General features: G+C 47.7%; 2 protein-coding genes across 4 annotated transcripts; one reads left to right on the top strand and one right to left on the bottom strand.

The window, feature by feature from the left end:
• Nucleotides 1–33: 33 nt before the first annotated feature.
• Nucleotides 34–7,955, top strand: LOC116666007 (cytoplasmic tRNA 2-thiolation protein 1). Of its 3 annotated transcripts, none has more exons than XM_032487829.1 (3): nt 34–168; nt 1,529–2,073; nt 4,428–7,954. In XM_032487829.1, the coding sequence occupies exons 2-3, from the start codon at nt 1,566–1,568 to the stop codon at nt 4,967–4,969; spliced, it is 1,050 nt and encodes a 349-aa protein (XP_032343720.1). In that variant the 5' UTR covers nt 34–168; nt 1,529–1,565; the 3' UTR covers nt 4,970–7,954. The 3 variants fall into 3 exon arrangements, with proteins under 3 accessions (XP_032343720.1, XP_032343719.1, XP_032343722.1); XM_032487828.1 differs by having other exon boundaries at nt 141–263; nt 4,428–7,955; XM_032487831.1 differs by lacking the exon at nt 34–168 and adding an exon at nt 402–422 and having other exon boundaries at nt 4,428–7,955.
• Nucleotides 7,956–10,450: 2,495 nt separating this feature from the next.
• Nucleotides 10,451–23,928, bottom strand: SIGLEC5 (sialic acid binding Ig like lectin 5). Its single transcript, XM_032487388.1, has 10 exons — nt 23,757–23,928; nt 23,302–23,670; nt 22,788–23,069; nt 22,487–22,535; nt 22,334–22,340; nt 21,608–22,001; nt 21,238–21,522; nt 20,921–21,020; nt 19,972–20,050; nt 10,451–10,968 (listed from the first exon to the last, which is right to left on the bottom strand). The coding sequence occupies exons 1-10, from the start codon at nt 23,806–23,808 to the stop codon at nt 10,774–10,776; spliced, it is 1,812 nt and encodes a 603-aa protein (XP_032343279.1). The 5' UTR covers nt 23,809–23,928; the 3' UTR covers nt 10,451–10,773.
• Between the last annotated feature and the right edge of the window lie 439 nt (nt 23,929–24,367).

The raw sequence follows: 24,367 nt of genomic DNA, 5'->3' as shown, positions 1-24,367 counted from the left end.
TAGGCCCACCGTCTCCGGAAACAGTTAGCGTCTTCCAACCGTACCGCCGCCGCACTGGCACCTGGGAGTCGTCGGCGGGTAGACCCAAAGCCTTCTGGGAGTCGTAGTTCTTTTACCCGCTTCCGCGTTTTCTCGGAGCCTGGACTGTCCAGCCCGGGTTCTGCTCAGGTGAGTGCCTCCTTCCGCAGCAGGCCCATCTCCGCCCTTTGTAGCGCTGCCGTGGAGGAGCTGATGGTCTCCATATTTTCTCTCCCACGCATTCGGTAGGCATCCCTGGGGAGATGGTACTCCCCTCAGTGATCCCCCAAAGCCTATCTACCGGCGGCCCTCCAGGCAGGAGTGCCCTAAGCAGCTGCTGTCCCCGCTGACCCGCTTTCGACTCTGCGGCCGGGTCTCACTCCTTGATTTCACCTCAAACCTGGGTGCGGTGAGAGCGCACCCTCTTCCGTCCTGATTATAACCTCGAGTGGTCAGGGGTGGCCTGGGGAGCGATCAGGCGGCCGTGGAAGCCCAGAGGAGGCGCCAAACCCAGCCCAGGGATCAGGAAAGACTTGCAAAGCAAAGGATCTCAAATCTGCCATGCCCAAACGAAATTCCAGATTCTCTACCCTAAACTTAACCCCTCTCCCAATATTTCCCCATTCTTCTCTAACTCCCATTTCCTCTCTACTAAATGGTCCCACTAACTTCCAAATGTTCAAGCCCAAAAAACTTGGGAGTTGTCCCGAGTCTTCTGTTACTCTCATCCACTGCCCTCCCCCAAGACTTGTGAGAGTCCTATCTGCTCTATCTCCAGAAGAGATCCAGAATCTGACCACTCCTCTCCAATTCCACTGCCTCCACTCTGCTCCGAGCGACCACTGTTGCTCACCTGGGTCAGTGCAGGAGCCTCCTCGCTGGTCTGCTAATGCCACCCTCCTCTCTTTATTCACACTCAGCCCAAGGAATCCTGTTAAATAAAATCCTGTCACTACATAGCTTAAAACCGTCCAATGGTTCCTATTTCATTCAGAATAAAGTCCAAGCCCCTGATCCTCTCTGGTCTTCAACCACAACACACTTTCTACCCAATGAACAAAGACAGGACCTGCCTGTCCTTCAGGTCCTTTGCATTTGCTATTAACTTTGTCTGCAACATTCTTCTCACCTTAATACCCGACTCTTCCTCCTCCTGGCCTCAGCTCAGAGGATAATTCCTTCGTATTACTCCCTATATTTGGGAAGTAATATCAGCTCCTCCACTAGAAATTAGTGCCTGTAACCCTTCCTGTTTTGTTCACAGCTGTGTCCCCAGTGCCCAGTAAAATGTTGGACACATAGGAGACAGTGAGTGGATATTGCTTAATGAACTAATGAGTGAATGAAAGCTTAAGCTGAGACTTGAAGGTTCTAGGCCTGCACAGTGCTGGTACAAGAGTGTTCCAGACAATGGGTTTACTCTGGGCGCTATCAAGACAGCCTCCCCGGAGGCAAGGACCCTACGATCCTAAAACCACGTGTAACTCTCCTCCTCTCTCTCCCCATCCAGGAGAAGCCTACCCTTTCCGCCTCGCCCGGACCCCGAGATGCCAGCCCCACAGTGCGCCTCCTGCAACAAGGCGCGCGCCGCCCTCCGCCGCCCGCGCTCGGGCCAGGCGCTGTGCGGCACCTGCTTCTGCGCCGCCTTCGAGGCCGAGGTGCTGCACACAGTGGTCGCGGGCCGCCTGCTGCCGCCCGGCGCCGTGGTGGCCGTGGGCGCCTCGGGCGGCAAGGACTCCACGGTACTGGCGCACGTGCTGCGCGAGCTGGCCCCGCGCCTGGGCATCTCGCTGCGCCTCGTGGCCGTGGACGAGGGCATCGGCGGCTACCGGGACGCGGCGCTGGCGGCCGTGCGGCGCCAGGCGGCGCGCTGGGAGCTCCCGCTCACCGTCGTGGCCTACGCAGACCTCTTCGGGGGCTGGACGATGGACGCCGTGGCCCGCAGCACAGCCGGCTCCGGCCGCAGCCGCTCCTGCTGCACCTTCTGCGGGGTGCTGCGGCGCCGGGCGCTGGAAGAAGGGGCGCGCCTCGTGGGAGCCACGCACGTTGTGACAGGTGAGCGCAGGCGCCGTAGCAGGAGGAGCGTATGGGAAGGAACGGGCGCATGCGCGGGCGAGGGGCGGAAACCGCAAGGGAATTGGGGCGCTGGCCTAAGAAGTGGTAAAGGAGACTGCGAGTGTCCTAGGGGAAGAAACGAGCAGGAAAAAGGGGATATGCGCATGCTCCAGCGTAGGGCGGGAGCCCCACCCCCCATGGTTCATACCCTGAGGGACAGAATGGGTTGTGTTAGGGATGGGGCCAGATAGGGTATCTAAAAGACTTTGGTTCTTGGCCACCAACCTGGTGTACACAGATTGGTGAGGAGGGCTGGAGAAGAGGGTGGGAGTTAGTCTCTGGGGATTAAGTTTTTGATTATTTACTTATTTTTAATTGCCTCTAGTACTCTTGATCTCATGGTCCCCAAATATCTCTTCAGAATCCTTCTCTGTCTCTGTAAAGTATCTCTCCACCTCTTACCTCCTTTTTCTTGTTGGCATCTCTTCTCTTCGATAACTCTTTTATTCTCTCACTCTCATCCATCCCTTCAACAAACAACTACTGGTTTTTAATATATGCCAGATCCAAGCTGTAGCCATAGCAAATTCTTAACCTCTTTACCTCTATTTTCTCATCTTTAAAATGAGAATATTAATGGTTTCTGGCTCATGCATTTGTTATGACAGATGAGTTGGTAGGAATAAAGTATATGTGTGTATATATACACTATTGTCTGTACTGTAATTTACAGATTACATATAGTGTATATATTAATAGATAGTAGGTATTACACATATATATTGTATATGCTATCATCATCATCATGCTAGGGCTGAGAAAATATGCACTAGACAGAAATAAGCCCATACCTCTGCACAATTCAAATATGAAATAATAAATGATTATAAGTGGTACTGAAAAAAAATTACACAGACTGTGTGAGCAAAATATGACATGCAGAGAGGGATCAAGGAGGTTTTTTGAGATCTGAAGGCTCAGGGTGAGGAGGCAGTGGGCATAGGGGAGGTTGCTCCAGGCAGAGAGAACCATCTATGTAGAGGCCAGTTTGAGATGCCCCAAGAAGGAAGTGGGGTGTGGTGTCAGGCCCTAGCAGTGGGCGGGGCTTGGCTCCAGGGGCCCCTATGACCATGAGGAGTTAACACCTGACCTGATCCTTTGAGTAGCGGAGAAAGCAGTGGACATGACCTAAGGACTCTGACTTTGAGAAGTTCACCTTAGCAGTGGTGAGGAGTCTGAGTCGGAGGGGCGAGGGCAGAACAAAGGAAATGAGCTTGGAGGGAGGCAGCTGAGGTGGTCCAGGTGAGAGAGGACTGGTTGTGACAATCAATGCATTTTTAAAATGATGTGTAAATATTCACTTACCTTCTCCCTGGTCTCTGTAAACAAAGATAACACAAAAACACTGCAGTCTGTGTAGTCAAAGGCGCTTGTGTCAACAACTATGAGTTTTTCTATGGCTGCTGTAACAAATTACCACCAATTGAGTGGCTTAAAACAACACAAATTTACTAGCTGGCAGTTCTGGGGGTTAGAAGCCAGGCAAGTGTCTCCGTGGGATCAAGGTGTTGCAGGGTGACATTCCTTCTGAAGAGTCTACGGGAGAATCTGTTTTCTTGCCTCTTCTGGTGTTTAGAGGCTACCCTCGTTCCTTGGCCCCTTCCTCCAGCTTCAAAGCCAGCAGCTTCGGGCTGAATCCGTCCCACCTTTCGTCATCTGCACTTGTGTCAGTCCCCACGTCTCCCATCCTGATTCTCCCATTTTAAGGACCCTTGTCATTACATAGGGCCTGCCTGGATAATCCAGGCTGCTTTTTTTTAATCTTAAGGTCAGCTGATTGGTAACCCTCATTGTGTCTGCAACCTTTATACCCTTTGCCATGTGACCCAACATATTGGGGTGAGGGTGGGGGTGTGAATTCTGCTTACCACAACAATCCCCTGTACAATCTCCATTCAATGCCATTTTGACTTTTTTAAAAAAATAATTTTCATTTATTTATTTATTGGGGGAGGGGGTAATTAGGCTTATTTATTTATTTATTCAATGGAGGTACTGGGGATTGAACCCAGGACCTTGTGTGTGCTAAGCACGTGCCCTACACGGAGCTATATCTTCCCTCCCATTTTGACTTCTGAAGTACACTTCCAAGTGGGGCTGAAATAATATTTGTAGCTGAAAGCACTTGTACTCACGACATGAAACGGGGCCTGGTTTGCAATAAGTGGGGGGCAAAGGGGGGCTTCCCAGGTTGCTCCACGGGAGCCTGGGTGGGGTCCCCCCTCGTTCCTCGCCGCGCCCCCTCCCCCCCGGCGCCCCCCGCCTCACCTGCCCCGCGTCTCTCCCCCTCGCAGGACACAACGCCGACGACATGGCGGAGACCGTGCTCATGAACTTCCTGCGGGGCGACGCGGGCCGCCTGGCGCGGGGCGGGGGCCTGGGCTCGCCGGGCGAGGGGGGCGCGCTGCCGCGCTGCCGCCCGCTGCAGCTGGCCTCGCAGAAGGAGGTGGTGCTGTACGCGCACTTCCGCCGCCTCGACTACTTCTCCGAGGAGTGCGTGTACGCGCCCGAGGCCTTCCGCGGCCACGCGCGCGACCTGCTCAAGCGGCTGGAGGCGGCGCGGCCGTCGGCGGTGCTGGACCTCGTGCACTCGGCCGAGCGCCTGGCGCTGGCCCCGGCCGCGCGGCCCCCGCCGCCCGGCGCCTGCGCCCGCTGCGGGGCGCTGGCCAGCCGCGCGCTCTGCCAGGCCTGCGCCCTCCTGGACGGCCTGAACCGCGGCCGGCCCCGCCTGGCCATCGGCAAGGGCCGCCGGGGGCTGGACGAGGACGGGCCGCCGCGGGAGGCGGAGCCGGAGCCGTCCGGACCCCCGGCCTCCGAGCCGGTCCCCGCCTTCTAGAGACGCCAGTTCTCCGCGGGGATCCGACGCCGTGGGAGCGCGGGGCCGCCTGCAGATGACACTGTGGATAAACCTGAGTTACTTTGGCCTCCGGCTTCGGTGCGAGGTGGGGAGGGAAACGGGAACTGCAACCTGTGACCCTGCAGAAACTGGGGCGCTGGGCTCCTGGGGCGGGGGAGGCGCCTGGGGGCCGGGTCTCCTGAGTCTCAGGGAGGAGAGGACTGAACAGCTTCCCACTCCTGAGCGAGTGGGAGTTAGGGGGCTGCTTGCCTGCACGGCTGTGGGGTTCTGGGCATGCTCGGATAGTCCTAACCCTTCTTGAGCGCCTACTGTGTGCCTGATGTTTCATGTTTGCCAGCAGTGGGATAAGCAAACCACTTAACTTGATGGACACACGTCAGTTACAGTAATCATGATGCTTCTCTGTGAGCACCCCGCATACTGCAGGCGCTGCACCATCCCAGTTCATCTGCACCAGGATCTCACTGGCTGTAGCCTGAGGCCCATAACTTGCCTGAGGTCCCCTTGCTGGAGAGGGACCAAACCAGGGGCTTACACCCAGGTCTGCCCGGAGCTCTTTAAGATAGTGAATTTAGTCCTTCCTTCTCCCACCCCACCCCCTACCCCCAACTGAATCTCTCCTGATGTCTCCCTGTGATGGGTGGGGAGCAGCTGGGGGGTTCCCCAGACCCCAGATTCTGGAGGCAGAGCTGGGTAAGCCTGGGTTAGTGAGTTAACCTCGCTAGTCTTCCATTTCCTCCTCTAAAAATGGAATCAAAGCATTACTGTAAATATTTGATAAATTGTTCAATAAATAGTGTCCGACTTGTTCGTATTAAAGTTTGGCCATCAGGGGGCTCTGGGTTTCAGGGTTGCTGCCCTGCTGGTCCAGGCAGCTGTGAGGCCCAGAAGCTTCTCGATGACCCCTGGGGAGACTTGATGTTCTCTGTCCCATCTCCAAGCTTTGCTGGTCCCTTGTCAGGAGTGCCCTCCTTTCCCATCTTCCGGCACACATCCTCCAGGATCCTCCTACAAGCCTCCCTGATTCTCTCCCCCAACAGTGTCCAACCAGGGATTTAGGATGCTCCCAAACCCCAGCCCCTGGGTCCTGCCCTCACTATGTGACCATTCAGCCCTTTTGGCTCTTGCTATCCCTAATCAGACTGAACTTTGAAGAGAGAAACCAGATTTGTCTCCCCTCTGTATAGTGCAGCATCATTCATTCCACATTTATTGAGCCCTTAATGTGTGCAGGGGCATGTTTATACAGTGGTGGGAAAACAACAATAAAAGACAAAAACCTCTCAGTTGTGGAGCTCACAGTCTTGGAGAGAGGCCGTAGACAAGTGAATATGTAATATGAGGTCTGATAATGATGAGTGCTTTGAATAAGAAACAAAGCAACATACAGGGAAAGGCAGTGAAGGGTGCTGTTTTAGTTTGAGAGGTCAGGGCCTTTTTGAGAAAGTGACTTTTGAGTAGAGATCAAAATAAAGCAAAGACAGTTTCTAGCCCTGACAGAATATCTCATGTCAACACAAAACTTCCGCCTGTACAACTCTCTCCATGCTGTGGTCCACTGAGGCCACAAGATTCTTTCCCCAATCTGAATATTTACCCTTTGTGTAGCATGAAGAGAAACTTAGAATTTATTTCTGTGACCCATCAGCTTAACCAGATTTCTGATACTTCATTTTTTAATTTGAGCTGAATCAGGACTTGGCAGAGCACGGAGCACAAAAAAGGATCACAAATCATGTTGTCTATCATCCAGAGCTCCATGACAGTATGGGGAAGGGCTTAAAAGCAAGAGCAGAATGGCAGCCCACTGGAAAGGGTTGAGAGGAGGGGAGGGGAAGAATCTTGATGCAGAGAAGGTTTTCTGCAGGGAATGAGGGTAAAGCTTGAGGAGCAAGGAAACCAGTGGCCTATGAGAAACGCATTGTGTCCCCTTTTCCCTAGGATGAGAAGGTTTTCAAGGGGTGGCTGAGGAGCTTGTCTGTCCCCTGACCAGCACCTCTGTCATGTAGGACAGAATGTCACCAGTCCCATTCCCCTGCCTCTTGCCTCTGCATCTGAAACAGGCCAGAGACCTGCCCCCAGGGGGCGCTCCATCTTCCATGCCAGACCTGGGGAGGTCCCTGCTGGAGGGTTGACGCTGTCCATGGTTCTGGAGCACAGCTGGGCGCTGAGTTCAGGAAACCCCCAATTCTACCAAGGACCCCAATCGACATTCACAAGGTACCAAGCTTTAGGCCAGCAGGGCACCTAAGGAAGGGGGTTCAGAAAGGCTTTCTTTTAAAATTAATGTTAATATAGTATCCAATTCTGTCTCCTTTTACATTTGACATTTTCTACCCTTATAATTTAGATGCATACATTGTGAAGAATATATGCTTGGAATAACAATCCAAGCTGACTCTCTGTCTTTAACTGAAGCATTTATCCAACTATATTCAATGTTACATTTTATTTTCTGTACATGCCCCCAGTGCCACATTACTTTATCTCTCCAACCTTGTCTTCTTTGATTTACTAAGCTTTTTACAGTATACTTTTAACGACTTCTAGTTTGTACATTCTTTTTTCCCTTTTTTTTTTCTTACAGGAGTGAGGTAATTTTAGGTATATTTATTTGTTTGTTTTTTTAACAGAGGTACTGGGAATTGAACCCAGAACTTTGTGCGTGCTAAGCATGCACTCCACCACTGAGCTATACCCTCCCTCCTCTAGTTTGTACATTCTGATTCTATTCTTGTAGTCATTACCATAAAAATTACTTCATGTCTAATTAACTTATCAAAGTCTTTAGCAAATGAAAACATCTCTCTCCTCCGGGATTATATGCAGATGTTAGGAGATGTAAAATCCATTTACCATCCACCCCCAACTTTGGACTTAGCTGTTATTATTGTCAAGAATTTTTAAACTGTCTTCTATGTTTCTTCTATAGGTAATGAACTCCCCTTTTATTTGTTCCAAATGATCTGTATTGTTTCCTCATTTTTTAATTTATTGAGTATGGATTATAAAGTGATATTTAAAGACAGTATTCACATTTTTCTGCTCCATAGTTGCTACTTGATAAGTGAGTCAATTATGCTACTCTCCTTTGGAAAGTTATCTGTCTTTTTTCTCTGGTTGTTGTTCAGATTTTCCCTTTGTCTTTGCTTTTCTTTGATTCACCCTTCCCCTGATATAAACTCAATGTGGAAATGGTCTTCTATGAAACTTTCTACCTTAGGCAGGGCCAGAGTCTTGACTTTCATTTCCAGGACCATACAAAGCCACAGAACCAAAGCTCACGTGGTCAATTCGGGCAAGTGCCATCGGGAGTTTTGGAATTTTGGCTTAGATATTCTGCTTCACTCTCTTGGTTCAGGCTTTCCCCAAAATTCTGGCTTAGTAAATTCTCATTTTCTTTTCAGGTTTTCTATACTTTTAAAATGAGGGATTGTATTTTTCTATTCATATTTTCCCCCAAAGGATTTTATTATTTTCAGCATAAGACTCGATCAGATTAACCAAACCTGTCATTACCAAAACAAGAGTCACAACTCAACTCCTTACTCTACTGAAAATGGGGCCCCAGTAGTGGACACTGAGAATCAGTGTCCTCCTAGCACTGTACTGGAATTATTATCCACCTCTCTCCTCACAGCCACTTTCTAAAGTTTAGGAAATAACTTATCCCAGTTTGGGTGCTTTTTTGTGTTGTAGGGAGCACACCCCTGCAGTGGCCAGCCCCCACATACATTTCCCTGTCCGGAGCCAGTGTTGTAGATGGACTGGCCCTCGAGGTTCTTACTATGATTGCAAGAGGTACTCCAGCAACAACCGTCAAGGCTCGCTACTCACAGGTCCCGGAGGATACATAGCACACACGCGGGCCGCTCAGTGAGGTCTCAAGTAAAGAAGGAGGGAGGACGCGTGGGCCTCCAGCTCTGCCTTCTTTGGGGTACAGCGTGGGGTGCCTGGAGTTTCACGGGTTCACACTTTATTGGTGAATTTTAAAAATATAAGAGGGGTAGTGGGGGAGGATATAGGTCAGTTGTAGAGCACATGCCTAGCATGCATTAGATCCTGGTTCAATCCCCAGTACCTCCATTAAAAAATAATTAATTAGTAAACCTAATTACCTTCCCCCCCCCAAAAAAAAGTAAACAAACAAAATAAGAAGGGAAATTAGGATGTGAGAATGGAAAAGCAGGGGCACTCAAGGGTCAGGTCACCCAGGGTTTTCTAAAAGGGAAAGGGAACTTCACAGGTGGTAACATCCAGCTCTTTAGCCATGGCTGGTGATACGTTTCTTCGAGATGAATGTCTCTGAAAAGGATGCCCCCAAAATGAAAACCTCAATGTCAGGCACTTACAATCCAAAAAGCTTCTCAGTAGGCACTCATACTACAGTGGGGCTGGTGAAATCTTGGCTATTTTTGCTTTAGTGCTTTCTTTAAAAGAATAAATTAGCTCAATTTTAGAGGAGGGGGAGAATGAGGTCTTTCTTCAGTCTACTCGTTCAACCCAAATCCATCCATGACCTCAGGTTGGAAGGACAAGCAGCTGTAAGCAGATGAAAGCAAGGTGGCACGGCCTCCGGGAAAGAGATCTCAAATTGCAAAGACATTGGTATGCACCAGCATGGAAGGCTCAAGGAAGAGTAAGCCAAGAGGAGAGGGTGGATAGAGAGCAGTGAGGGCTTTAAATGCCAGGGCAGATGCTTGCAATGCTCTAAGGCCAGGGAGCCATGAGTGGGTTTATGTGGGAGAATCAAGGTCAGCTCTCTGACTGTTAGGAAGATCCCTCTAGAGCCCATAAATGAGATAGGGAAGGGACTGGAGATCAGGAGGTGAAGGAATGTGCTGGAGGAGTTGACAGATAAAAGCAGGGCATGGAGATACCACCCCTGCCCCAGAGAGGTTATAAGATGCTGTATCATTAACCAAATGCCAGGTGCGGAGGCTGGTCTTTTCCTGGGGAGGCTTTGAAGGGTTCTGGAAGGAGAATGACATCAACAAATTGCCACCCTGTCCTCTGTGCCTGGTGTGAAAAATGAGTAAACAAAAACCTCAGTTAAATAGAATCAGGAGACCAGCAGGGGGAGTGCTCATGCTCTGCAGTGACAGCAGAACCCAACAGGAAGAAGAAAGGCTCCTCCCCGTCAAGGACTCAGCCAATAAAAAGCCAGGGACTCTTTGTTTACTAGAACCCCCAACTTTTACCCCCCCCATAAAAGCTTTCCCCTTCCCTCGCCACGTGGGAACTTGCACAAGGCTCGTCACGGTTGCAGACCCCTAATTGCAATTCTCGGCTGACCTTGAATAAACTCATCTTTGCTGTGGAAATACCTGGCAAGCTACTTGTTTCAGGTCAACACTAGTCACTCCCAGCCTCAGGAGAACTTGCCAGGAAGATCTTTCTGTTCCAGGAAAAGAAACCAGCAGACACTGGGCACAGACCAGCTAACAGGACCTCTGTTGCTTGATTTTCACATGTTCATTTCTTTAATGCTCACCCAACTTTGAGGTAGGACACATAATCTCTGATTTACAGAACGGAAAACTGAAACACAGAGAGATGAAGTGAATTGCCTGATCACAATGCCTTAGGAAGTGTTGGAACCTGCCTTTGAGCCCAGGTCTCTCTAATCCCATCACCTGTCTTCTTTCTGCTCTACCTGGGGACACTCCCACAGTAGTTAATGCTAATATTGCCACAAAGGTTTCGTCAACTAGCCCCTGACTTCTCCTTTCCCCCGCAGAGGCTGTGATTCCTCCAGCCAGGACCGAGCTCTGGGCGAGTCCTCATTTGTTGATTTTGATCTCTGAGTACTCGGTGTTGCTGGTGGCCTCCCGGTCCTGAGGCTCTCGAGACTTCAAATCGTGAAAGCTGAGCGAAGCATAATGGAGTTCCTGCTGCTCCCCCGAGGGCGGGGCATTCTCCACAGGGGATGGCGCCTGGTCTGGGGGGCTGTCTGGCCAGGACTTTTGCCTGGAACCCTGAGCAAAGGGGAGAAAAGGGAGTCAGAGAAGGAAGAGTAAGGCAGGCATGGTCCCCAAGGGGAAGTTGGGCTGATGGAATATTCATTCATCCTCTTATTCCACATATGTCTCCTATGAACTCAACTATTCACTCATTCATTTAAAATTTTGTAAAACTAAGGTTGAGTAGACCATATCGAGGGCTTACTGATCATATTTAACCCTCACAAAAACCCAGTATGAATGACAAATCTTATGAACCCCATTTTACAGATAGGGAAACTGAGGTGAGGGAGAGGTGAAGTAACTTGCCCAAGGTCACTCATGTCGTAAACGGCAGAACCAGGACTTAAACCCAAACCTGCTGTGTTATTGGCAGTGTCTCCTGTCGCAGGTCCTGGGGGGGGGGAGGGCAGGTGGACAGTGTGAGTAGATATAGACCCTGACCTCATGACAAGTAGACGAGTACACAAAGCAAATTTCTAACATCCATGTGTTATGAGGTAGCATATGCAGAAATCAGAAAAGGGATGTTAGTTCTGGATCCGGGTCCCAAGCTTCAATAAGCAAAAATGAAAATAGAGTGGGAACCCAGCAAAGATGATACCCAGACGCTGGTAAGCCATTTCGTTTTCTCTCCCATGGCTGCCCACACTCCGACACCATCTTCCTATTGAAAATGTGTTGAAAGCAACATTAACCTTTAAATAGTAGCTCAGAAAGGGAAAACAAAAAAATGCAGGTTAGGGAAAAATTGGTTTCACCAGATAAGAAAAAAATAGAATATCTAGACAGAGCTGCCCGTAGTAGGCATGAGCAAGATGAAATGAAACGGCAGAGGAACTAGGTGCACTGACCCTACTGCAGCCAAAGACAGGGATATAAGGACATTGTCCATTAATAGTCCTCCCAGATATTAAAGGGGGATTAAATTGATCATCATAGGACAAGATGCAGCTCAGAGTAATAAACAGGAGAAAGCATTATGTTCATTCTTTCACTCAATACCTCTTTGCTGAGCCTTGGCTATGAGTTAGATGCTGTTCTCACAAATGAGGACATAAGAGGAACTGAAACAGCCCCAAATACCTGTTTTTGTGTGGTTCCCTATTAGACAGGGGAAAATACTAACATAAGGTAAAAATTGTAAGCAATTTTCCCACGAACTAGGCACACTTCTAAGCACTTCTCATAATAACCCAGTGAGACAGGAACCAGTGTACTGATGGACTCATTTCCAGAAGAGAAAATAAAGACACAGAGAGGTTCATTAACTGGCCTAAGGTCACACAGCTTGGAAGTGGCTGGATCCAGGACTTGAACACAGGAATTTGAACTCCAGGGACTATGCAGTTGACCACTTTACAATTCTGTCTACAGTATAAAAATGTACAGGAAGGTTGAGAGTAAAATCAGGGGAAAAACAAACCACTCGTTTTTACCATAGTCCCTGTCAAGATAGTGAATTCATACATGCCACTGGCTCTGCCCGCCAAGATCCAGCAATGCAAGATTATAGACGGAACTATGGGATGACAAAATTTTGTAAATCAGTCGATCAGCTGATTGAACACACATAAATCCCTAGGGGGAAAGTAAAGGCTAATTTGAATAAATGGAGTGGGGGAGGGGAGGTGCTGCAGCCCAGGGCTAGGAAGTTGGCTTGAGAGGATGGGTTACCTCCAGTGTGCTTGAATTCTGTTCCTTTCTCTCCTCTACCCTTGCCCTGGGACAGTCATCATCTGCAGAATTCAGAGAGCCTGGACACGCCAGTGATATGCAGGTGTCCATGATGTAAGTGCTGGATAAGCACTGAAGGTTCACTGAGGCGAAGAGGAGAGCAGAGGTGGAGCCTCACTGGCCTTTGGGATTTTTGCCCTCATTTTCTCCTTCCCAAAGTCCGGGGTCTGGTGGATCAAAATCCACAGAGAGCCCCTGACCAAAGTGCCTTCTGTCTGAGGGTGGGAAGGCAAAGGGACGACTTGAGCTGATTTCTTGGCAGAACAGGAAGTGCAAATGCTTGGCAGTAGTTTTGGTGCCTGAGGATGCTCCACCCTGGGGATTGTCCGGTCCCTCCTTCAAATTGACACAGACCAGCATCTGCCCTTCACTTTCACCCAATCAGCACTCCAGACAGAGTAGCTAACACTCCCGGCAAATATGCTCTTCTAGGTCAGAAGACTGGACACCAACAGTGAAACTACTCTGGAAGAAAAACAAATGAAGGAATCTGGGAACCTCATCTCATGTACCTCTGAAACAAAAGTGTTAGAACCCTCTGATCAAGAGTTTAAACTAAGCACACTAAATGCTCTAGGAGAGAGCCTTTACTTTCCCCTAGGGACTTTGGTGTGATCACTTGATTAAGCAGCTGAGTGACTGATTGATTTACAAATTCTTTGTCACCCCGTAGTTCCATCTGTAATTATTCCATTGTTGGATCTTGGCTATTACCATCATGAAAACAAGAATAAAAAAATTACGTAAGTCAGTCAAGAACTATGTAATACCTTTGGTGATATGTTGCAACTAGAGTTATGTTGAAAATGTATAGAAATATCAAATCATTATGTTGTGTAAGGGGCACTAACGTAGTGTTGTAGGTCAATTAAACTTCAATAACGAACAAACAAACTGGTAGAAAAAGAGATCAGATTTGTAGTTACCAGAGGCAGGAGGTAGGGAAAGGGGGCATTAGATGAAGGTAATCAAAAGATACAAACTACCAGTTATAAGATAAATAAATACTAGGGATGTAATGTACACATGATAATTATAATTAACACTGCTGTATGTTATAAGTGAAACTTAGCAACAGAGTAAATCCTGAGTTCTCATCACAAGGAAAAAATATTTATCTATTTCTTTAGTTTTGTATCTACACGAGATTGATGGATGTTCACTAAACTTATAGCGATAATCATTTCATGATGTATGTAAGTCAAATCACTATTCTGTACACCATAAACTTATACAGTGCTAAATGTCAACTGTATCTCCATAAAACTGGAAGAAAAAGAAATTGTGTACATCGGAAGTTATGTACATAAAGTGTAAAACGAGAAGTTATGTAATTCTGTAAATTACGGTAAAAAGGGGAAATGCGTATGCAATTCTGTAAAAAGTGGAAATGTTATGTCTGAAAAATACAACAAGAAGAACCCAGTGGATGGAATAAAGAATCGAATGAATATAACTGAAGGCATATGAGTAAGCTGGAAGGGCCATCTGAAGCACCCCTACAAGAAGCAGAGAAGGAGAAAGATCAGAACCCAAGAAAGAAAAGATAGATAGAAGACAGGCACAGAAAATCTCAACATTCAGATGATAGTAGTCCCCGAATGCATTTTTTTAAAAAAGACATAAAACAAGAAGAAATATTTGAACAAAAATAGTGGAGATTAAAATTCCCAGTTTAAAGAAAGATGAACCACTTCAGTTAAAAGGACCCCACAAGTGCAAGAAAATGGACAAGAGAAAGCCCACCTCCCCACAGAGTAGCGAATCTTAAGAATATCAGAACCAAGGAGAAACATATAAAGGTTTCCGGGGAGAAGGAGAGGATTACCTCCCAATGTGCAAGATTCAGGCTGACCTCACATTTCTAACAGCAACATTGGGTACAAGAAGCAATGAAGTAAACTGTTTAAAGCATCGTGGTAAAACCACCTTGACCCTAGAATTTACATCCTGCCAAATGAAGTTCAAATATAGGGGCATAAAAATACTTCCAGGCACCGAGCCCTCGGAAGTCTTAATACAGGAAAACCCAAATTGAAAACACATTGGGAGGAAGAATTCAAATAAAAAGAACAAAACCAGGAAACCATACGCAATAAGAATAGGAGATGTAGGTATCAAAATACCTCATTAAAATGTGTATTTAAAAAAAAAATGACCAGAGAATAGAAAAATGTTAGGTAGGTTCATGATAACCCAGAATGAAAACGATCTCTAAAGAAAGAAGCAACATTGTAGTAGGGGATGGAGGAAGAGGAGATCAACGGATGTAAAAGCACTCGAGTTCTTTTTGTTAGGAGTAAGATAGAAATATTAACTATTTTAAGAAAGGAGAGAATGAAATATTGAAAGAAACATGGAACCAAGCGAAAAGAAAAGGTAAAATAGTAGAAAGAAATCCACATATATCAATAACCGTGATGAATACAAATAAAGTCAACTCCGCAGAGGATGTCAGATTGGATTTTTAAAAACCTGGTTGTATACTATTTACCAGAACCACGGCTAAAACATAAATAAAATGTTGGGGGGGAGGGGGACGGGAAAGGATAGTATGGAAAAATATCAGGCACCTAGCTAACCAATGACAAACTGATGTATCTCTTTTAAGATCTAACCACTGAGCCATAAAAAAAGAATAAAAATAATGCCATTGGCAGCAATATGGATGGACCTGAAGATTGTCATTCTAAGTGAAGTGGGCTGGAAAGAGAAAGAAAAATGCCATTGACATCATTTATATGAAGAACCTAAAAAATAATAACAATAATAATAAGGACACAAATGGACTAATTACTGTGCTGATCTCTTGAATATGTGTAAGCACATCTGACTGTCCTTTATGATTGGATTACCGCATTCTGTTGTTTCTTATTTTGTAGTTGGCTTTATTCCTTTGATAACTATGTAAGTTTAAAAAGCTAAAGATCTAATCTGTTCTTAGAAACAATCATTAGTACATATATGAAAACTAAAAAAAAGTGAAATATACTGTTTATATGTATTTACATGCAATATAATGTGTATGTGCAGTCAAACTGTAATAATTCTACATAATTAAACTGAAAAAGGGAAAAGAAAAAAAGACAAAAAAAAGACCTAACCAAAAAGTATCAGTAGGGAGAGAGACAATCACACTGTGTGACTAAATGTGGTAAAAATGTTCATTTCCCTGGGAAGACAAAATACTTCCAAAACATACAGTTTAAATTTAAAAGTACATCAACCACAAGAAACATATGAATAGGACTCCAGGGGAAAACTGACAAACCGTCAGAATGTAAGATTTCAGATATGGATAGGTCAGGAAGACCTATCAGTAAAGATCTGAATTTCATCCATACAGCTAACACACTGGCCTCTTGATCTTATATGGAATTTAAGAAATAGAAGATATACATTCTTCATAAGCACACAGGAAATATTTACAAAAGGTCATCGCACACCAGGCCAGAGAGCACGTCTCAACAAATTTTAAAAACAGGTTATCATAAAAACATGTACTCTGACCAAAACCCAATTTAGCTAGAATTTAAGGATGGAAAGATGTTTTAAAACCCCTTTCTGCTCAACTTTGGAGTCTTATCCAGGATATTAAGACAAGAAAGAGGAAAGAAATGCTTAGAATCGAAGGGAAGAAATAAGCTGTTATTATTTTGCAGATGATATGATCATCGAATTTGAATTCCCCAAAGATTCTGACACCCAAAACCAACCTGTAGTCATTTTTAAATTGAAAAAAAAATCAATCAAAGATACCTCCATGTCTACATGCAAAGTATTAGAACTAACAGGAGAGCTTAGCAAGTTGGAAGAATATAAAAGATCAACTCAATACATAATTGCATTTCACTCATTCATGGCTGCATCTACTGAAGAAAGACAATTCTTGGTACCCAGACAGCGAACACCCCAGGAGCGGTGGCTGTCACCGAGAAGAGATGCACATTTATAGTGGGGACCCTAGAGGAACCCAGGGGAGGGCTTCAACCCCATCAACATACAAAGTAAAAGAAGAAGCTCTTTGTGGGCAAATGAAAAGAAATTGACTGGGGGGAGGGTATAGCTCAGTGGTAGAGCACATGCTTAGCATGCATCAAGGTCCTGGGTTCAATCCCCAGTACTTCCTCTAAAAATAAATAAGTAAGCCTAATTAATTCCACCACCTGCCCCCCAAAAATAAAGTTAAAAATAAATGAAAGAATTTTTTTAATTGGCCACTGTTCAAAGAACCTGTACTCACATCCTGCCCATAATCACACAGACTTCCATTGCGAGATGCAGATGAGATAGTCTGAGTGTACTCACTCCCCATTAGTTAAAATTCAGGGGAGTGAGGAGTGAGTCATCTGTTGAAATCTGAAACTTCTCAGATGAAAAATACATCTGCAGAGGTTGCAGGAGGCTGGGTGGTTTTTTTTTTTCCTTCAATACCTGAAGCCCAAAAGGACCAGTTGATTCTTGATGGAAATGAAATTACATTTGCATCAAATGCAACAGCTTTGAGTCAGCAAGCCATGACAGTTAAAAACAAGAATATCACAAATGTTTCGCATGTCTTAATCTCCGAAAGAGAATGATTCAGCAGGCTTATGAATAAGATCTAAGATTCTCCAGCTACCAAAGCCACAAGATTCTAAATGACACCTGACACCAATTTGTGGTTTTTTTAATTTTAAAGAAACAACCTTATATGTTTTTTCTAAATATTTTCCTTCTGCGTATCAGCAATGAACAATGAAAAAAATATACTATTAAAAAGATAGCATTTACAGCAGCAACAATAACTAGGACTTAGGAATAAAAATAGCAAAACATGACGAAGACCTGTGTGAAGGAATTCTCCATTATTCTTGAAAACATTAAAAAAAAAAAAGACTTAAATGAATGAAGAGAACTGTTTTCATGGATAAGAAGACTTGAATTCATAAACATGTACATTCTTCCTGAATTGATCTATGGATTCAATGCAATCCCAATCAAGATTCCAACAGGAGTATTTTTTTTTTTTTTTGAACTTGAAAAACTGATTCTAACATTTAAAAAGAATAACAAAGGGCCAAAAATATCCAGGGCATTTCTGAAGAAGATTCAGAAGAGGGTCTTGTTCCGTCAGACACTAGGACTTATTTTTGAGGCTATAGATTCTGTTGACTGAATACACAGTTCTGACTCGGGGATTGGAACAGAAGAGGCCACAAAAGGAGGCCCACACATGTGCAGAATTCTGATGCATAACAGAAGTGGTGTGGCCGATCAACGTGGGAGGGAAGGACTATTCTATACATGAAGAAGGAACGTGTACAGATCAACACTGCACACCGCACACAAAAATCAACTCCTGGTAGATTAAGTCTTTACATGTCAAAAGAAAACATAAAACTTCCAGTAGAAATTGTACTTGACTGTTCTGCTAATCTTAAGATGGGAAAGCTTTTCTTCAATGAGACCCAAAAGGCACTCAAAAGAAAAGAGAAGTTTGGTGCGTACGGTTATATCACAATCAAGAACTTATTGCCATCAAAAGTCACCTTTGAAAAAGCGAAGACAAGCTACTCACTGGGAGAAGATATTTACCATGTATACAACAACAACAACAACAACAACACTGTAAAACTCTCTAATACATTTCGAAAAGGTCAAACATCCAATAGAAAAATGGGCTGTAGATGTGACCAGGCATTTTACAGAGAAGGTGTTTATAGGCCACTGAAGATGTAGAGAGATTTTCATCTTCATTGGTAACCAAGGAAATGCAAATCACTATCACACTGGGATAGTGAGATGACAAAAAAAAAAAAAAAAAACTGAGAAAACCAAGTGCTGGAGAGATTGTAGATTGACAGAATCTGATAGGCACAAATAGAAATATAAATGAATGCAGTTGCTTTGGAAAACGATTTGTGATACTCTTGCAAATATGAACTTTGCATACCCTATGACTTAGCAATTAAATTCTTAAGTCATGTTAAAGAGAAACTCTTGCATGTGAATAAAATGAGACACTAATAAGAGTGTTTATAATAAGCCACATCCAGAAACAACTCAAATGTCCATGAACACAAACCTAGATAATAGACAAAATCATAAAATGAAATACTCTGCAATAGGAAACTGCAACTTTATGCAGAAACATGAATGAATCTTTGTGACATAATAGTGTGTCTACAAAGTAAATCCAAGAAGAGTACATGCAACATGACACCCTTTGTAGGTTCAGAAGCAATTAAACTAAATAGTGAATATTTCAGGTATACATATACATGATAACACCAGCAGCAAAGGATTCAGAGCAGTGGTTACTGGGGATGGGTCAGGGAGCATCACGGGCAGATGGAAGTCATCATCGATGTTTGAAGTCATAGGTTGGGTGGTAGGTTTACACTTGCTTATCATACTATGAATAAAAATGAATAAGTAAAAATAAACACTGTTCCAGTGATAATAGTTTGGTCACGAACAAAGCATTTTGAACAATTCCATTCAGTCCAGCACAGGTCCAGTTTTATAAAAGGGGAGAAGGGTCATGTTGGACAGGGACGGAGTGAGAGAAAATTACAGCTCCTGCCCTCAAAAACTTTACAAATATGACAAGAAAGTGGAGACAGGTAAATGCAGTGATGTTGTGTGATGTGCCCCTCAGGACAGGGGTGGACACAGAGCTCTGGGGATGTAGAGAAGGGAGGGATGGACATTGACAAAGGTCTTCCAGAGCCGGAGATGCTGATATTGGAGCTGAAAGGAGGAGGAGAGGTGGTCTGGCGGAAATGGGAAGGGAGGGAGGGCATTTCAGGTCAGAGGAACTGTACATTCAAAAGCTGAGTCATAGGGAGTAGACCAGTATGGAGAGAGCAGGAAGCCCAGTGTGGCTGGACCCTAGGGCAGGGCCAGTGGCTAGAGCAGCCATCAGGGAAGACCTCAGGAAAGACTTCAAATATCAGACCAAGGAGTGTGACTTGATTCTCAAAGCAATGGGAGCAAACAACAGCTCTGAGACTCCAGAGTGGCTGGAAAGTAGTGGTTTTGAAGAGACAGTTATGGCAGCCTATATATGGCAAAGCAGTGAGGTCAGCTCAGCAGTGAGGAGGCAGGAGGGTGAGCAGACGGCCACTGGGTCTGGAAGATAAAGGTGAAGAACAGAGGGAAGCCAGCTCCCAGGTATCTCTGCCCAGGGGAACAGAGGAGCAGGTTTGGGGGAAATGCTGAGGAGCTCAGTCAGGACCCGCCGAGTGGACATGCCCAGGGCCCCCCACTGCGTGAGAAGACACCCACATCACTCACCCAGCCAACGGTACCCATGATGGGGTCTTCATCCGGGCTCTCTGGGCTCCTGGCTGCCTGCTTCCTGCCAGCTTTCACTCTAAGAGAAGAAACCAACATACTGCAGCCAGGATGTCTCAGGCGAAGGTGGGTAGGCTCCTTCCTACTGAGTCACCCAGACCATGGCACTGGATGCGGAGACCTTCCTGACAGGCCACTGAGTGTGCCGTCCTCCCAGATGACCAGGGATTTGGCTAAGACTGAATTTCCATCGCTAAAGACCCTTCTTACACACAAAAATTTGTACATGAGTGATCATAGCAGGTAGTAGAAACAACCCAAAATGTCCATCAATGGATGAACAGATGAGTAAAATGTGCTCCATTCATACAATAGAACATTATTTGGAAATAAAAAGGAAGGACTGACACATGCCACACTAGCATGAACCTTGAAAACATCACGTTAAGTGAAAGAAGGCAGTCACCAGAGACCATATATTTTCTTTTTTTTTTCTTTTTTCCTTCTTTTGTTTTTTCTTTATTCCTTTTTTGTTTGTTTGTTTGTTTTCATATTTTCTGATTCCACTTACAGGAGCTGTCCAGAATAAGCAACTCTTCGAGAGACAGAAAATAGAACAGTGGTTGCCTCAGGCAGGGCAGTGGAGCTGATGGCACGACAAGGGGTATGGGTTTCCTTTTGGTTTCTTTTTCATGTCAAGCTAGTGAAAAAGTTCTACCATTGATTATGCTGATGGACACACAACTCTGCGAAAATACTAATGCCAATGAATCATACACCTTAAGTGTATGGGAATTATATCTCAACAAAGATGTTACCCAGCCCACCCCCTGAAAAAAGACCCCATCTGGATCTAGTCTACTCAGCTCTGCATTTCTGAGTTAAGTGACCTCTCTCCGGACTCCCTACAACACACTTCCCTGCACCTCCCCCAAGAACAAAGGCTTACATGCAAAAGTAGACAAGGCACAGACATAGGGACAGCAGGGCCATGGCACCAGCACCTCCAAGAGCCCCAAGAGCCACTCCTGTCAGGAATGTTGATTTTCCTGCAAAGAAGAGGTGTGCGAGACGCCCTCACTCCCAAGATTCAGTCCATTGCCTTCCCACCTCCTTGCAGAACTGGCTGGAGAGCCTCTTCAGGCACAAGATGGAGCACCTCGTCCTAGCAAACACCTTCTGTCCAGGCCCCTCCCACTCAAACTTCATCTTCTGGGATCATAACTCATTTCCCCCTAAGCCTATGCCCCCAACCAGCCCCCTGACCTGGCAGCAGCAGGACGGTGGCGTTCTTAACCCCGTGGACGTTCAGGGCTTCACAGCTGAGGCTGAAGCCGGAGCTGAGCCCCTCAGTGAGCCTCAGGGAGCTGTTGGCCCAGGGCCCAGCCGAGCTGGAGTTGACCATGTAGGAGGCGTTGCTGGAGGTCCCCTCCAGCAGCCCCTCCCCAAGCCGCCAGCGCAGGGAGGGGGCCGGCTGGGCTCGGGAGGAGCAGCTGCAGTGCAGACCCCCGTCCTCCCAGGAGCAGGAGGGTCCCAACAGCTGTGGGGGGTCTGTGGGGAGGGAGGAGAAGGGTCAGCGGTCCCTCTTCCCTCCCCTGGACCCAGGTGTCCTGCCCCCAGCGGTCCCCACACTCACAGACCACAGAGAGGCTCAGAGAGAGATACTGGGAGTCCAGCAGGTTCTGAGCTCGGCAGGTGAATTCTCCTTCTTCTGCTGTCCCTACACCAGGCAGCTCCAGGATCGCAGTACTGGAGATGGGGGTGGCGTTCAGGGCTGGGGACCCCCGGAACCAGCTCAGCTGCGCAGGGGGGTTGCTGTCAGCAACACAGAGCAGTTGCAGAGCCTGGCCCTCCGAGATGAGAAGGACTGAGGTGTTTTGCAGAGTCCTGAGGGCTTTGGAAGAAAGTGCAGACAGAGAGAGGAGAGGGAAGGCTGTCAGGCTGACAGGTTCCATCCCTCCGTCCTTCCCGGGGTCTGCCTGGCCCCTCCCTCTCCTCCCCTGGCCCACTAGCTTGCTTCTGTCTCGGTTCTAAGGCTGGACCTTCACACCCTAAGGAGGTTGGCTCAAAGTATCTGGGTCTCATATCTTCAGGGGGAGGCTCAGTGTCTCAGTGGGACCTGCCTGGGCTGTTTGGTGGAAAGAAAGCAGAGAGCCTCCAATCTTGGAGAAATGGACTCAGTTAATGCAGCGAGAAATGAAACTAAAGAGGCTTTCATGGAGGAAAACCACAGAGCAGAATCATGGTGAAATGAAATGGCTTTGAACAGTTTGGGGCGTGTGTGTGTGTGTGCGTGTGTATATGTGTGCATGCATATGTGTGTGCACATGTGCCCATGTGCATTGTATGCAAGTGTGAGTACTGGTGCTCTGGAGGTGAGGGAGGGACAATGGTGATTTTTACCTTTGCTTTTCCCATATCTGGTCCCATTCTAGCTCTGAATCCCCTGCCCTCTCTGCCCGGAGGTGGTCGCAGGAGCAGGACCCAGCGCTGGGGAGGACAGGTTCTTTCCTACCTGTGACATTTCTGAGGGAGACAGCTGATGCTGAGGTTCGATGGAGCATCTGGGAGAGAGAGACGTGCCCTGCTTCAGAGGTGAGGAGTGGGGTGGAAATTGACCCAGCACCCAAAAACAGGTGGTGGAAACTGCGAAGGTGGGGATGGCCGTCCTCACGGCCACCGCCCACCCAGACTCCCAAGGCTCAGATCCATAAAAACGTGTTCGTGAGCTGGCCCTTGCGCTCTCCCCGGCCTGGACACACACATGGTCACACAGCCCACTGCCCTCAGGGACCCGGCCGTCCCTCCACACTCACAGGAGACATTGAGCTGGACGGTTCTCTCCAGCGTGGTCCCCTGACCTCCTTGGAGTTTCACCTGACAGGTCAGGTTGGTGCCATGGTCCTGGGGCCTCGGCGTGAGGGTGAGCACCGAGCTGTGGAGCGTCTCTGGGTCCACCGCATCAAGGGCGTCCCCCGCCCAGGAGAACCAGAGAAATCTTGCCCCAGCACAGACGACTGGCAGGCTGCATTTCAGACTCGTGGGGCGGCCAGACTCCAGAGGCTCCAGAAACTGGATGTCGGGTTTCTCTGTCAGGGCTGAGGAGGAGAGAGGGAGATGCCTGGGCCCCAGGGGGTGGGGACCCAGAGTGTGACCCTAAGAGGGACCAGTGCCTCGGGGCCCAAGCTCCCCCCGGGGCCTGTGTCTCCTCTGATCCCTCAAACCCCAAGACTCCAAGCACGGGGTCTTCCCGTGTCCTGTTCCTGTTCTAACACGGGCGCGGGCGGGGGTCTCCACGGCCCACGGTCCTCACTGGGCGCCCTGCCATACCTGTCACCTGCAAGTTCAGCGTATTTCGGTAAGTGTATCTCCCAGGATAACCTGGGTCCACTCGGAAGAAGTAGGTTCCCGAGTCGCTCATCCTGGCGTCTCTGATGCTCAGGGAGCAGTCGTCCCTGCGGTTCCCGAGGAGGTGGAATCGGCCCTCGGTCTCTGCCTTCACTGGTCTTTGCGGGTCGTTTGTGGCCACAGGAGCACTGGTGTGTACGTTGTCCCCTTGGCGGAACCAGTAGATGTAGGGGGCGGACCACTTGCTCCCCGGGAAGGAGAAGGAGCAGGACACGTTGGCGCCCAGGCACTCCTGCACCGTCACTGACTCCTGCACTTGGAGGCCGTACCCTGGAGGCTGCTGCAGGGACCCTGGGGGGACACAGAGGCTCAGCCGCAGCTCCCGGCCCTCCCCCCACCCCGTGTCGCCCCCCCCACCCCCACCCCGGGCCACTCACCCCCCCACAGCAGGGGCAGCAGCAGCAGCAGCAGCAGCAGCAGGGGCCCCATGTCCGCCTCGGCCAGGGCAGAGCCCGGGCGCAGGTTCCTCTGCCAGGGCAGGAGACGCCCCGAGGAAGCCCCAACAGGAAGCCGGCGGGTGACGGAGAGGGAGCCACGGCCACGCAGAAGGGGAACTTGGACCCCGCGGGCCGTGGGGGAGCAGGATGAGGCGGGAGCTGGGAAAGCGTTCTGCCCCGGCCTCTCCCCATCCCACGCTGCAGGCCAACATACGGAGGCCCCCAGAGTGCAAGCGCTTCCTCGAGATGTGGTTCTGAAGTGATCACCTTCCAAATGATGTGTGAGTCAACAGCAGGGTCACCCGGCAGGAAGGAGAAAGCGGGCGATGCCTGGTGACTCGGCGGGACCCGTCCTCCAGCTGAAAAACACTGAACATTCTGGAAAAGAATATTTTAAATGTTCTCAACACCATTCAGGTTCTGGCAGGAAAGAAGTTTTCAGACCCCAAAACAGTGGAGGGTGGAGCCCACGAAGGAGAGCTGAGACTGAAAATCTCCTCTGCCCTGAAGGGTTTTGGGACGTGGGCAGCACAAGTGTCGGTCTCCACGGA

Source organism: Camelus ferus, chromosome 9, assembly GCF_009834535.1.
Source record: "Camelus ferus isolate YT-003-E chromosome 9, BCGSAC_Cfer_1.0, whole genome shotgun sequence".
In the NCBI taxonomy this organism is placed as follows: Eukaryota; Metazoa; Chordata; class Mammalia; order Artiodactyla; family Camelidae; genus Camelus; species Camelus ferus.
This window is presented reverse-complemented; position numbering and strand designations above follow the sequence as displayed.